Here is a 14,248-nt window from a genome sequence, read left to right as displayed (position 1 = left end):
CTCCTGTTCTTCCTTCTCCAGTTTCATGGTTTTCTTCATTTGGTTAATCTCCTGTTTGTGTTTCATTCGCTGCTGTCTAATTACTCTTCCTTGTTTCCTCTCCTGTCTTTCCTTATCCAGTTTCATGGTTTTCTTCATTTGGTTCATCTCCATTTTGTGTTTCATTCGCTGTTCTTTGTCTATCTCCTCGTACTCCAGCCTCAGCTTTTCTTTCAATTGGTCAACCTCAGATTCATGTTCTTTTTGTTTTCTATTCCATTGTTCCTCTCGTTCTTCCCTCTCCAATCTCCTTGTGTCCTTCAATCTCCTGATTTCTCCTTCCTGCTTCATTCCTTGCTCCTTCAACTTCTCCTCATATTCCAACCTATTTTTTTTCCTTTTGTCGTTCAGTTTCAAATTCATACTCTTTCAGTTTTTTATTCCACCGTCTCTCTTGTTCCTCGTTCTGCAATCTCATCGTTTCCTTCAATTGACGGATTTCTTTCTCCTGCCTCATTCCTTGTTCTTTGTATTTCCTATTCCACTGTCTTCCTTGTTCCTCATTCTGCAATCTCGTTATTTCTTTCAGTTGGCTGACTTCCTTCTCCTGTCTTATTCCTTGTTCTTTCAGTACTCTTTCTTGTTCCTCATTCTTTAATCTGGCCTTCGCTTCCAGCTGTTCGATCTGTACAGTGTGGTTCCTTAACGTTTCATTCTCTGTTGTCGTTCTTTCTTCTCTCACCATCCTCAACTCGTTTTGTAATTCCCTCTCTTTGTTTTGGTGTTTCTGTAACTCAGAAGCTTTCTTTTCCAATTCCTTTCTCATCTCCGCACACTCCGACTTTGCTTTGGCTTCTACTTGTTCAATCTGCTCAGTGTGGTTCCTTAACGTTTCATTCTCTGTTCTCTTCCTTTCCTCTTTTAACATCCTCAGTTCGTCTTGTAATCCTCTTTCTTTGTTTTCGTGTTTCAGTATCTCAGAAGTTTTTGTTTCTAATTCCTTTCTCAATTTGCGTGCTTCTTCACTCATTTCATCTCTTCTTTCCACCGCTTCCCTCCTCAATTCGTCCCTTTTTTTACTGTATTAATTTAGTTTTTTCTGCCATTCCTTTCCCATTCTAATCTCCCCTTCCAGGATTTCTCTTTTAAACTGGCTTGCCCTTACCTCTCGCTTCAGTAGTTCCAATTCTCCATCTTGTTCGCGTTTTTCCTTTTCGAGCTTTGTTTTCCTTTCTCCTTCCTCCCTCAATTCTCCCTGCAGTTCTTCGAACTGTCCTGACTTTTCCAGCAATTCCTCCGCCCTTTCCTCGAGCTGTCTCTCTCCTCTTTTTATCTTCCATTCTAGGCTTTCTCTTTCCTGATTGCCTGTTCTTATCTCTTCCTTCAATTGTTCCAACTCCCCATCGTGTTCACATTTTTTCTCTTCCAACTGTATTTCCCTCACTCTCTCCTCCAGTTCTTTGAACCGCCTTGCTTGCTCCAATAATTTTTCCATTAATTGTTTTACTTCCAAGTCGTGCTCCTTTTGTTTCTTTTCAAGCTCGGTTTTCCATTCTTCCTCCCATTGTTTCCTTTCCTGGGAGATACCAATCTGCTGTTCCTCTATTCTTTTGTTCAGTTTGCTCTTCGCATATTCCAACTGGCGGGTATAAAACACTACCAAATTCTTTTTCCCACGTAATTTGTCGACTCTATTGGCCAAGTCATGTTTTTGCCACCGAATTCGTTCCAGTAAATCGTCCAATCGCTGTGTCCCCCCGTACACGTAATTTTTCTGAAGCGCGTCTGCGTGCCGTTGTGACTCGTCCACTCCACTTTGCACCTCCTCAATATATTCTTCATAACGCTTCACCTTTTCCAAGACATCCCCCAATTGTGCCTGAAGCCTGCCAATGCTCGCATAGTCATCCTGCCACGCCTGCCATGGCACATGCCGTGACCACGTGCCTTGAACCGGTGACTGGGAGCTCACGCCTCGTGCTGTGCCATTAATATCAGCCCGCTCCGTGCTGCCATTGTGCGACTCCGTTTGCCGGCAAAGTTCGTGCTCAAGCCGCTCCCACTGACCACAGTTAGTGGTGGGGTTATAATTATAAAAAGAACCGACCTGGGCCATGGATCCTACATGACGACACATACCTAATACCCCCGGCCCCCGCTCGCCTTGAGACGCCATCTTATTTCTCGTAAAGGGTTAATTTGAATCGCTCGTAATTTGGAGGGAATCGGGGGTCACTCCTCTCACCCCTGGACCGATTCCCGTGAATTTAGCTGGAGACAAGAGAGCCCGTTTTCCCGTTCTCCGATACCAGTGCCGCGAGGAGGGGGGTGGGTTTATATCGCACGACCTGACACCAGTGTTGCGGATTCGCGCCCGCCGGCGTGCGAACGGCCACGTAACTCGAATCGCGGCACGTCGCCCACCGGACGGACAATCCCGTCGTGACCCTCTCGGACTAACGCCGGGAACTAGTCACGGGTGGACCTTTCGGCCTCACCACGATCGTGCCAATCGGCCCCCCGCGTGGGATAGGGTTGCTCGCCAAATTCGACCCACCTAAGTACCCACACGGAGGGTAGACCGGGCGATCGCACCTCGCCGCAGGTCGACTTCGGACACGGGCCACTTTAAGCGATCCGTTCCGTACTATCGGGATAACCGAGCGGTGTTATCGTCGGCCTCGACGGTTCGATTAATTATCGGGCGTTTTAGCCCACGACCAACCCTTTACGTGAAGTAAGATGGAGATTCAATAAAGGAAAAGACGAAGCGAAACGGGAAAACAGTTCAACATAAAGCACATTTATTTCTCGATGAGCGGAAAGCACACATATACAATTACACCAAAAGCAAATGTAAAAGAAGAAGAAACACAATAATACACAAAAAGCAAATGCAACAATGCAGATCTAACCGACTACCGAGCACACGGCAACACATATATATATACAGTTTTACTTCACAGATGGCGCCGACAACACATACACTCAAAGCAAAAGAAAAGGACCACCCTCAAGGATGAGGGGGGTAGGCGGGCCTGGGGCCGAGACCGCGTCGGGCCTACCCGTCTGATGATGAGCCGCAAGATGGCGGTGGCGCCCCGACTCCGCGGGCCTCGCGGACAGTGTCTGGTAGGGGGTGGGAACGGGGCCCCCTTCTCGCACTATCTCAGCGCGGGGGGAAACAGGAGGGGGTTGTTGATGCTCGGGGGAAGGAGGATATCTCCCTGTCTCGGGTCCCGCGACGAGCGTCTCCACCACGACCTCGGTCGCGCCGCCGGCCTCTCCCTCCGCAGCTCCCCGACTCCGACACGAGCACCCCCTCGACCGTCTTCGCCGCCGCCACCTCTCCACAGCTTCGTCCAACCGCCTTCTCCGACTCCTCTCTTGACTCGTCCCAACTCTTCACTGACTCCGAACTCTTAACTGCCTCCGAACTCTTAACTGCCTCCGAACTCTTCACTAACTTGACTGACGAACGCAGCCCCTTATATGCCCCGTGGCCTCGCTCCTTCACCTTCGACCCTTTACCTCCGACCCTTCACCTCTAACTGGCTCCCCATTGGACCGAGGAAAAGTGGGCGTGAATGCTTTTTGATCCATGAATTTGCATATAGCGATATTACTCCAACGCACCTGGAGGCGGGGCCAAATCGCCCCACGCTCGCCGATAGGACGGAACAGAAGTGGGCGTGAGTCGTTTTTGATCCGTTTTCTTCGGAAAGGCTGTGCCTCTGCACCCGCTGCTCGGTGCGCGCCCTGCACGAGTCCAGTATCGGTGCCCACAAGCGGCGTGGGAATGACGGTGATGCGATGGTTCCAAGGGCGAGTTGTGACGGTAAAGGTCGTGGCTGTGGTTGTGAAGCGGCGTTGCGGTTGGTGGTTGTGTGATGGCTGTTGAGACGTGGTTGGTGGTGGTAAGTAATGGCGGCTGGTCCAAAATAAAGATAGTAAAAGAAAAACGGCTATCTAAAAGGGTCGCAGCCCGCATGAATGACATTTATTCCCTCTAAACAACGGGTTTGGGCCTAACTACACATATACTTACAGAGATATCTCACCTAAGGGACCTGAATGGTGGTTTGCGAATTTCGTCAACCACAACACTATATATATATATATATATATATATATATATATATATATATATATATATATATATATATATATATATATATATATATATATATATATATATATATATATATATATATATATATATATATATATACACACACACTACTGACACTGAAAAACGCAGTTTTTTTTATCAGTGATTTGTACTGATATTCGACTACTGTATCTCTTTGCAGAAATAAGTTCCTTGGTCTTGTACAAGGAGAGCAGGGCCGGATAACCCAAGGGGTGAACAATCTGGTTACAGTTGTAAACTCACAATTACAGAAGTGGAAGGGAAAACCAGGGAAGATGGAACAACAACAAAAAAATTACGGGGACAGTTAGGGAGCAGGGGGTTTGGGGGCTGGGTGTGAAACCCGGAAAGAGGTGCGCTTGAGGAGGGTTCATGAGGGTAGAAAAGATCATGGGTATGCATTGGGGATGTTTTTGACTTGATGTCCTCATAAGCAAGTTCTTAATTTTGCTTAATTCCAGGATATATAATGAACTGCTGAATATATGTTTTAATTATTGAGTTTGGAAATACATTTGCATTTGAATTTTTATTCATGACAGGGACATCTGACTTGGTGATATCTGGATAAAACCAAATCATCAAAATCTAAACACATCGGTGTGTGCGAAACCTTACAGCAAACAGAGGGAAACAAAAAGACAATGATAAGCAACTTTTCATTTTATGCATAACTTGCAGATTTTAGCAGTAATTATGCTTTTAGGGAAGGTTCTCCTGGTTCGAGCATAAACAGGAAACTCAAAACCAGCAAAACCAAGGAAAACTTTCCACATGTCCTTCTTCATTGCAGTGAGTGCAGGAAGCAAGGGGGATAAAGTGAATTTATGAATTTGCTCTTCCAAGCAACACTCACTCTGTCCTGAAGTGCAGAACTTGTCTGAACCTCATTGAAGTTGCAGGAAGGTCTAAGTATGGAGGGGATAAAGGTTGTTTTAGTGCTTGTGATGGCCACCCTCCACTATTCTTCGGAAGCATCATGTAAGTATCACTGGATTTCCTTTCGCTTGCACAAATAACGTTTCTTCAAAAGTATTTTTTCCACCTTTTTCACGATTCTGCAGCCGAATCTCTCTCTATCTCTATCTCTATATCTATCTCTCTATCTATCACCCCCGTCACCAGATGTGGACGGATGTTATGTTTTCACCCCTGTCGGTTTGTCTGTCTTTGAGGATGATATCTGAAAACTTTAGGAATGGATTTAGACGAAGGTTGGTGGACAGGTTGGGTGTTTGACAATGACAAATTGATTAGATTTTGATTCTGGATCTGAAGACGAGAAATTTTAAGTGATTTTTCACCATTGAGAGATCGCAACATAGACCAGATTTGTAAAATTGTCAATTTTCATCTGATTCACTTGAAATTTGAAGAGGAGTTGCATATGTGGTCATTGAATTCAACCACCAATTTTTTTTTGTGGTCAAATTTGTTTTATGGATTTTGCAAGTGTCGTCCTCTGCACGATGACTTCTTCTTGTTTGTCTGGTTTTTTTTGTTTGTGTACAGGATGTCTCAAAAAGTTGTGGACGGATCTGGATGAAGTTTTGTTGACCGGTTTGCTGTGTGACAAGGACGAACTGATTCGATTAAAGTGAAGATCTGAATCCGAATCCGGATCTGTTAATTTTTTTTTTTTAAAGTGATTCTTCACCATTGAGAGTTTGGGCTAAAGTAATATATGGCACGATATCTCAAAAAGCTGTGGACGGATTCGGATGAAACTTGGTGGACAGGTTGGGTGTGTGACAAGGCAGAATTGCTTCAATTTTAGTGGAGATCCGAAACTGGATCCATATCTGATAATTTTTTTGAGTGATTCTTCACCATTGAAAAATCACTTTGGTAGGGCCAAAAACGATGTAGTGCTGTACAGCATGATATTTCAAAAATGTATTGGGCCCGATATGTTCTCATGGATCAGGCATTGCGTGGCAGAAGTATGACTCCACCGAGTGCCCTTCCAGTTTTTAACATGATTCTTTACCATTGAGAGATGGGGCTAAAAATGATGTATAGCGTGATATTTAAAAAAAAGTTGTAGACGGATTCGGATAAAACTTGGTGGATGAGTTAGGAAGTTGACAAGAACAAGCTGATTATATTTTGGTTAAGATCTGGATTAGCTCTGTCCTTATTTTATTTTTTTCGGAAATTTCAAGGGGCTAACCCGAATTTAGGTTGATATTTATGAGAAAAAAAAATGAACCCGAAAAATATTTGTCTCGGGGTTGCTACCAGCTGTCGAAAATTGTAAAAAATGTGCATTTTAATGTTTTTTTGGTATTTTTGTATTTTTATGTCAGAGATATTTTTCATGACATTTTTGCGTGCTTACTGGTTGGTTCGAACGTGACTAACACGAAAAAAGTGTTTTTTATCCCAAAAAAGTGTTACACATGTCCGAAACGTGGCTTAAAAATGGGGAAAAATATCATTTTCAACATGAAATTATGTCTTTTGTTCTTGTACTGACACGGCTTGTTGTATGTACGAGATATTTATTGTTTAGATCTGTTGTATTGTCTGCTCATTACTCCATTGAATCACTGAGTCCGTCAATCAGTGACTGACTGACTGCCGTCAATTTCAGGTCTGGTATCCGGTCATTCAGGCATTTAGCGAAATTGCCTTTCGTGAACTAATGATAACTATTCTGTCGTTTCAGAATATATATACTGAATTCACAGCTGACATTGTTAAAGCAAATGGATAAATATTCCGAAGTGAACGTGATATATCTAAGGCAACGGTGAAAAAGTTGCTGAGACAGCTGTGGTATTTATCGGTAGAACTAATACGATTATGTCTATTTGGCCGAAAAGCATCAATTGAGACAAAAATAAAAAAAAAATCTCAAACTCTAAAAGAACAAGACGATGACTATGATGAAGCACCGAAAGGAGCCGTCGTTCACTAGAAAGATATCATGCGCCGAAAACTGGAAGATTTCGCATCTCCGAGAAGCAGAAGTTTTTTTTTGATGTCCTGCATTTGAACTCTGACTTTCTGCACAAAGACCCGGATCAATGGGAAACTGAAGATAGTTTCGGACAGAGCCGTACTATCGTCAGCAAGCTGAGAGTTGTGAATGACCGTGCAGAGCGTGGTGTAGTCCTGGCGACCAGGTACAACAGTCTTGTTACGTACGATGAGGAGCAAAAGTGGTACCTATTACAAGTGGTAACTGATCACCGAAAAGGATTCCTGGACTGTAAGAAATCAACTTTGAACAAGTGAACTAATAGATCTTGTCCCGTCTGTTCAAAGACTCCGTCTGCAAACTGCGGAGTTCGAAAAACGCGAAAAATACATAAAATCTTGATTGAAAATCGGACTGGAAAAATCTTGCAAAGTTCAACAATATTTTTCTGCAGTATTTCAGATTCTAATGCACCAGAAAACATCATACATTACATGTTAATGTCATTTTGGCATAAGATTTTAAAAAAACAGAAAAATATTAAATGAATTTCTTGTTTTTCAAATTTCGACGGACGATCGCAACCCCTAAAATATTTTTTTTTTGGGTTCATTTTTTTTAATATTTTTTTTTTCTCATAAATATCAACCTAAATTCACAAATTTCCGAAAAAAAAAATAAAATAAGGACAGCCATAATCCGGATGCAGATCTAGCCCCTTGGGGATAAAAAAAAGCGTAAACTGTCCAGTTGGTGGAGGTATGTGCTCCACCATGTGTCGTTCTACTTGTTCATGTGACCTTTAAGTGGGACCAAACTTCATCGTGGGTTGACATCTAATATGGCGGTAGGCATGTACATCGACGCATCCACGTCAAATTGTAATTTCTAGTTATTTTATTCCTGAAATGATTTAGATGTTTTGAAACGGCTTTGGAGTTCAATGGCTTTCTTTGAGCTGTTGATTCTGGTTTTGATTCCCAACTACTGTATATACCAGGGGCGTTTCCTGGTTGCCCAGAAACCCCCCCTCCCTCCCAACAAAAACATATTTACCCTTACAGTGGCAAACCTAGGGGTTCCCTGGTCACCCAGAACTCCTTCCAGGATGTCATATAGTTGCTAGTATGTCAAACTGTATTGGCACTACCATCACTCAGGTAGGTCTCGCTAGTCATGATATTTAAGATTGAAACTTGAAGTTTATTGAATTCAAGCTATTTTATTTTTAGTTGTGCATTTAAATATTAAATTAATTAACTCTTATATCTTTTTGCACAATACATGCATATCAAAGAATATGTGAATGTGCATTTATTTGAAAGCTGCAATAAAGTTTTCATAACGTTCATATGACTTGGATTTTCTGTTATTTGGAACCCCCGCCCCCCCCCTACCCAATTCCTGGATTTGCCCCTGTATACTCTCAGATGGGTGCTTCACAGGCATGACATTGCATTGCAAAGAATCATCCCTCAGATGGATGTTAAGCTGGGTGTCCTGCCTGATAATATTAAATGCTGGACGTTCAAGATTCCACGTGTTCTTGGATATATAAAAAAAAGTAGGCGAGTTATCGCCGGCGCACTGGCCAAAACATCCCATAAAGAGCCTGGGTATTCGATGACTACTGGTGTAACTATAGTGTTGCGTCCTTTTATTTCGTCTTTTCCCTTTTCACTGCATTGACTACATCATAGCATTACACCATAACATTCTTAATGCTTTCAGAAATCATTGAAAAAAGTTGTCAGAATGGATGTTATTTCTCAGAGAAACAAATCCAAAATCGGAATCGAAACTGACTGAAACCATTTTTACAGCTTCTTGGTGCACCACACCATGGACGTCCCTGTCTGGGCTTTGCTACCAGGTTAATGCAGCTGGACCAAAGCTCAACTGGTACATGGCTCGGCAAGTGTGCCAGGAACAGGGAGGAGACCTGGCAAGTATTGCTGACAGCACGCAACAGAGACTGCTTTCAGGTGAAATCATCCATTCTGTTTTTCTCTGCTTTCATTATCATCGGTGGCTTGGTTGGAGTGTAGCAAGCCTTGTTGCATTGTTCTGACTGGTGTGGGTTTGAGTCCCATGGCTGCTCAGGCTGGACTTTTTCACCCCCTGCAATGGAAATAGTGACCTCTCCAGGGTTTATTCTGAACTACAGGAAATGTTGACAACTGCTTGGTACTTGTAACTTGGATGACACCCGACGGAGTATTTAAGACTCGTGAGGGGCCGTGAGATTTCTCTCGAGTTTTGATCTTTTTTTTTTTTTTTTTTTTTTTTGTATACCTTGGTCGAGGCTCGTATGAGAGCTAACACACAACTCACAGCAAGGAGGCATGAGACAAGAGGGGCGGGAGTGGAAGGGACAAAACAGTGGGGAACAGACACATTAGGTGAACTGTGGAAGGGAGAGGGATGGGGATGGGACGGGGAACATGGCGAAGAGAAGATGGACATTACAGGGACTTTCAGGAAGGAAAGCAGGAGAAATGAAGGAAGTGGGCTTGGGTGGATTATCGTTGGTAGAAAAGATCGAGGATTTGGATGGGGGAAGATAAGAGGTGGTGGTGAACAGCTGTTTTGAAAGCCTGGAGGGAAGAATGGGAAAGAATAGAGTGAGGAAGTTTATTCCAAAGGCGGGAAAAAAGAGGAATGAAAGAGTGAAGATGAGCAGTGATTCGTGATTTTGGTAGTTTTACCAGAAGGGGGTTGTTGGCGGACCTTGAGCGCCCTGTGGAAATGTGGTGGGGACAAATCGCAGAGAGAGCAGGGGGGGCAAGGCTGGAGAGGAGTCGGTAGAAGACAGAAAGACCACCGACCAACCTGCGGTGATTGAGTGAGAGGCCCAAAGACTCAGCTTCATTACGGGAGATGCCGATGATCTTAAATGCCCTGGTTTCGACAGCGTGAAGTCGAGAAAGGTGGGAGGCAGGAGCACCAGCCCAGAGGGGAGAGTAGTACTCCATCAGGCTACGGAAAAAAGCTTTGTAAGTGGTCAGGAGCTCAAGAGGGCCGAGGAAGGACTTTGCACGACGGAGGATTCCCAGTCGGCGACTGGCTTTTGAGGCGAGGTTGGAAATGTGACTTTCCCAGGAAAGATCATGGCAGATAGTGAGACCCAGAAGCTTGAAAGAAAAGACTTCTTCCAGAGGATTGTTGAGAAAGTGGATGGGTGGGGGGGTTTTGTAAACGGTCCTTTCGAAGAGACATAGTGAGAGTGTGAGATTTGTCTGGATTGAAAGACATGTTCCACGTGTTGGACCAGTTTGTGATTTTATCCAGATCTGCAGTGAGCGAAGAAGCTGCTGCTTGCCGGTCTGAGGGATGACAGATGGTACGGCAGAGGGTGGAGTCGTCGGCAAAGGGAAATAGAGGATTTTCCAGAGAGTCCGAGAGATCATTGATGAAAACCAGAAAAAGAACAGGGCCCAGAACGCTACCTTGAGGAACTCCAGCCTGCACAGGAAGAGGGGATGAAAGAACTCCATTTAGGGCCACACGTTGACTGCGACAGGAGAGGAAGTCTGCGAGCCATGAGTGGAGATGGCCTTGAATACCATGGTAAGAGAGTTTGGTGAGTCGGGCAGGGTGCCAGACTGTGTCAAAAGCACGTGATATGTCCAGGGATACGGCTCGGATTTCCTGTCTGGCATTGAGGACCTCCATCCATTGATGGGAGAGCAGAAGCAGCATATCCAGGGTAGAGTGACCTGGTCTGAAACCAAATTGATGATTGGAAATCAAGCCATTGGAGAAGAGGAAGGATTTCATATCTGAGGCGATGATGGATTCCATCACCTTGCTGATGATTGGGCGAAGGCTGATTGGTCTGTAGTTCCAGGGATCTGTTTTTGCACCTTTCTTTTATGCAGGGCAGTGATGTTAGCAGATTTCCAAGCAGATGGCAGATGACCTTGGGCAAATGAGAGGGTGAATAGAACAGAGAGAGGGTGAGCAAGAGCAGAAGAGCAGGCTTTGAGGACACGTGGGCTGATGCCGTCTGGACCGGTTGCAGAATCTGACTCGAGGTTTGAAAGCAAGCTCTCCACCTTGTCAGGAGAAAAGGATACAGAGTCCAGGGACAGTTGGGTGCGACTGGGTAAAGTGGGTAGAGAAAGTGATGGGATTTGGACACAAGATTTAGCTGCAAACACCAAGTTTAGACATTCAGCTTTATCACGTGTGGAATCAGCAGTGCGGCCATTTGAGGTAAGGGAGGGGATGGAGGGGGAACATACACCAGAAACAGATTTGATTAAACGCCACCAGGATTTTGAGGAGGGAGAGAGGTTTGAGAGTTCAGACTTGAGATGAGAAAGATGTTGTTTTCTGGCTCTCCTGAGGGTAGATACACACTTGTTCCGAGCTTTGTGGAAAGAACTGAGATTGCCCTCAGTTGGGTTTGCTTTCCATGAGGCAAAGGCAAGTTGTTTCAGGACAACTGCCTCGCCACAAGCTTCAGTAAACCAAGGGAGGGAGGAAGGGTAGGACAACTGAACACGAGAGGGGATAAATCTGTGCATGAGGGAGAGCAAGTTTCTTTGAAAGAATTCCCAGGATGAGTTGATGTTTGAGAAAGTAGCGATAGGAGACCAGTCTGTAAGTTTGATGGCTGCTCGGAGACCCTGCCAGTCGGCTTGAGTTAAATGCCAGACTCGACGGCGGTGAGGTGGTTCTCTGATAACAGCCAGAGAGATGTCCACTTTGACAAGGACGTGGTCAGAAGAACCAATTGGAGCGAAGGAAGAGCAGCAGATATTGTCAGGGAAATTTGTCAAAATCAGATCCAGAAGAGATGGAGTACCATTGGTTGAGATCCGGGTCGGGAAGTTGACCGATTGAGTCTTAGAGAAGGAAGAGTGAGGGGGATGAAAGGTGGGAGAAAGGTGAGGGGGGAATTTTTGAGAGAGGTGAGAGGGAGGCTTGGAGGGAGAAGAGTGGGATGGTTGCTTTGAGAGTGAGAGTGAGGGGTGAGGGGGGTGAGTTCGCACTGAAGTTGGAAAAAAAGAATGGTCGATGGAAAGCGAGCATCCATGGCAAACTGGTTTTTAAAAGTTTTAGGTCAGAGATGCGATTTAACACAATTCTTGATGGATGCAATGAAGGCGAATTCAGAGCATGGAGAGAAGAAGCGCTGTAATAGTTGGATTTTTTAGGCCAGGAATGAAGGAGAGGTCGAAATGAGAGCAGTCTGTTAAAATAGCAGAAGAGTAGTGCATTGTGAAACAGTAAAGAGTACCACATGTGTGAGAGAGGAAGATGAAGCATTATAAGATCGTTTTTGTTGTTAATATTAATGTATGAGAGAGTTCAACAGATTAGGTCATGGAAGTGTAAAAAAAAAAAAAAAAATCGAGGAAGAAGACGAGGAGGAAGTTAAGAGGAAGAAGAAGAAGCAGAATCGGGAGAAGGTGAGCGTGTTGTTGTTGTTGTTGTTGGGTATTTTTTTATTTTTATTTTTTTGAGATAAGAAAGAGATTAGTTGGGAGAATGGGGAATGTTTGGAAAGTGGGGAGGATGCAAATTGAAGGTAATGGGGAGGATAGAAATTGAAGGTAATGGGGAGAAAAAACAAACAAAAAAACGATCGAACACCGAGTGGAACCAGTGGGCCTCAAGCCTAGGCCTAGGCCTCAAACACCAGGTAAGAACGTCGACAAAAATACTCACAAAATAGCACGATTTTTGAAACAAAACCGAACTAGGAACACACAGTAACATGTAGGTGAGAAAATTAAACAGTTAAAACGGGACAAATAACAACCGGAAACTTAACTTTGAGAACGTCAGCAGGGAGCCCCGAAGGAGACCTCTCGCCGCTCCAAAACCGGAACCGGAAGTCCCAAATCTGTTCCCTTCTGCCTCGTTATGGATGACTCGTATCACTTCATGACCTCCACCACCGAAGGTGGACGGAGGATGTGTACTCACCCCTGTTCGGCTGACTGTCTGTGAGCAAGATATCTGAAAAAGTCATGGACGGATTCGGACTAAACTTGGTGCACAGGTTTAGGTGTGTCATGAGGACGTATAGATTTGACTTCGGTGAAGATTCAGATCCAGATATGGATACTAAATTTTGGAAGTAATTCTTCACCATTGAGAGTCGGGCCGAAAACGACATTTCAGAAAGTTGTGGACGAATTACTACAATACTTGGTGGATGAGTTGGCTTGGTGACAAGAACGAGGCGATTCGATTTTGGGTCAGTTCCCGATGCAGATCCAGCCCGTTCGTGGGATACAAAACGTGAACTGTTCAGCCTGGCAGAGGTATGTGCTCTACCGAGTACCACTGTCGTTCAGTGCTGTGTTGTTTCTGGATCATTATCCTTCGATGTTAACATGCATATCTGGGTGCAAATTTGGTTTGTTTTCTTCTTCCAGTGATCATTCGGTTTTGTTTTGAATGAGGTCACAGAGCCGGAAGAGACAGCATCTTCTGGAAGACTGTTCCATGTCTCCATTATCCGTTGGTTGAAACACTGCAGTCACTTGCATGTTTCGATAAGTTTTGGAGAAGAAACTCTCCTTTTGTGCGGTTCTGAATAAAGTTGTTTGTTTCAGTCATCCATATTGTTAAGGACTTTGTCAACTTGGATTAGGTCAGCTCTCTCTCTCTCTCTCTTTCTTTGTTTCTTTCTTTCTCTATCTCTCTTTCTTTCTTTCTCTCTTTCTTTCTCTCTTTCGCTCTTTCTCTCGCTTTCTCTCTCTTTCTCACTCGCTCTCTCGCTCCACCCTCTTGCTGTCTGTCATGTTCAAGCATCCTTTTACTATCTTCTTCTTTGAACTGATTCTATTTTTTTTGCATCGCTTTTTGACAGTTCATTGCACATGCAAGAGCTGCACTAAAGCTTTGTCTGATCAAGATGTTGAATCGGAAAGAGAATATTTCATTTGTCATCTATCTATAATTCCAGCAGTGTGTGTGGGTGTGTGTGTGTGTGTGTGTGTGTGTGTGTGTGTGTGTGTGTGTGTGTGTGTGTGTGTGTGTGTGTGTGTGTGTGTGTGTGTGTGTGTGTGACCGCCGTTTCTTGACAACCACTGCTCCGATTTAATTGAAACTTGCCAGGTATATTGCTGGGGAGCTGAGGATGTGCGTTTTCAAGGTTTGATATTAATCGGACAAGTGCTTCCCAAGTTATGGCCATTTATTTACCAAACCAATGACAAGACACGTTG

General features: G+C 44.2%; 1 protein-coding gene across 2 annotated transcripts in view; it reads left to right on the top strand.

The window, feature by feature from the left end:
• LOC147030962 (macrophage mannose receptor 1-like) overlaps positions 1–14,248 on the top strand; it is a 164,131-nt gene that overhangs the window by 25,666 nt on the left and 124,217 nt on the right. Inside the window, exons 1-2 of one of the 2 annotated variants that reach the window (XM_085875565.1) lie at positions 4,944–5,113; positions 8,882–9,043. In XM_085875565.1, coding sequence (XP_085731691.1) covers positions 5,047–5,113; positions 8,882–9,043 — 229 coding nt within the window. In that variant the 5' untranslated portion in view covers positions 4,944–5,046. Of the gene's footprint in view, positions 1–4,943; positions 5,114–8,881; positions 9,044–14,248 lie in introns of those variants that run through there. The other variant, XM_085875566.1, reaches the window with a different exon arrangement.

This window comes from Eptatretus burgeri, chromosome 3 (genome assembly GCF_056783735.1).
Source record: "Eptatretus burgeri isolate ZD-2024b chromosome 3, Ebu_testis_v1, whole genome shotgun sequence".
NCBI lineage: Eukaryota > Metazoa > Chordata > Myxini > Myxiniformes > Myxinidae > Eptatretus > Eptatretus burgeri.
This window is presented reverse-complemented; position numbering and strand designations above follow the sequence as displayed.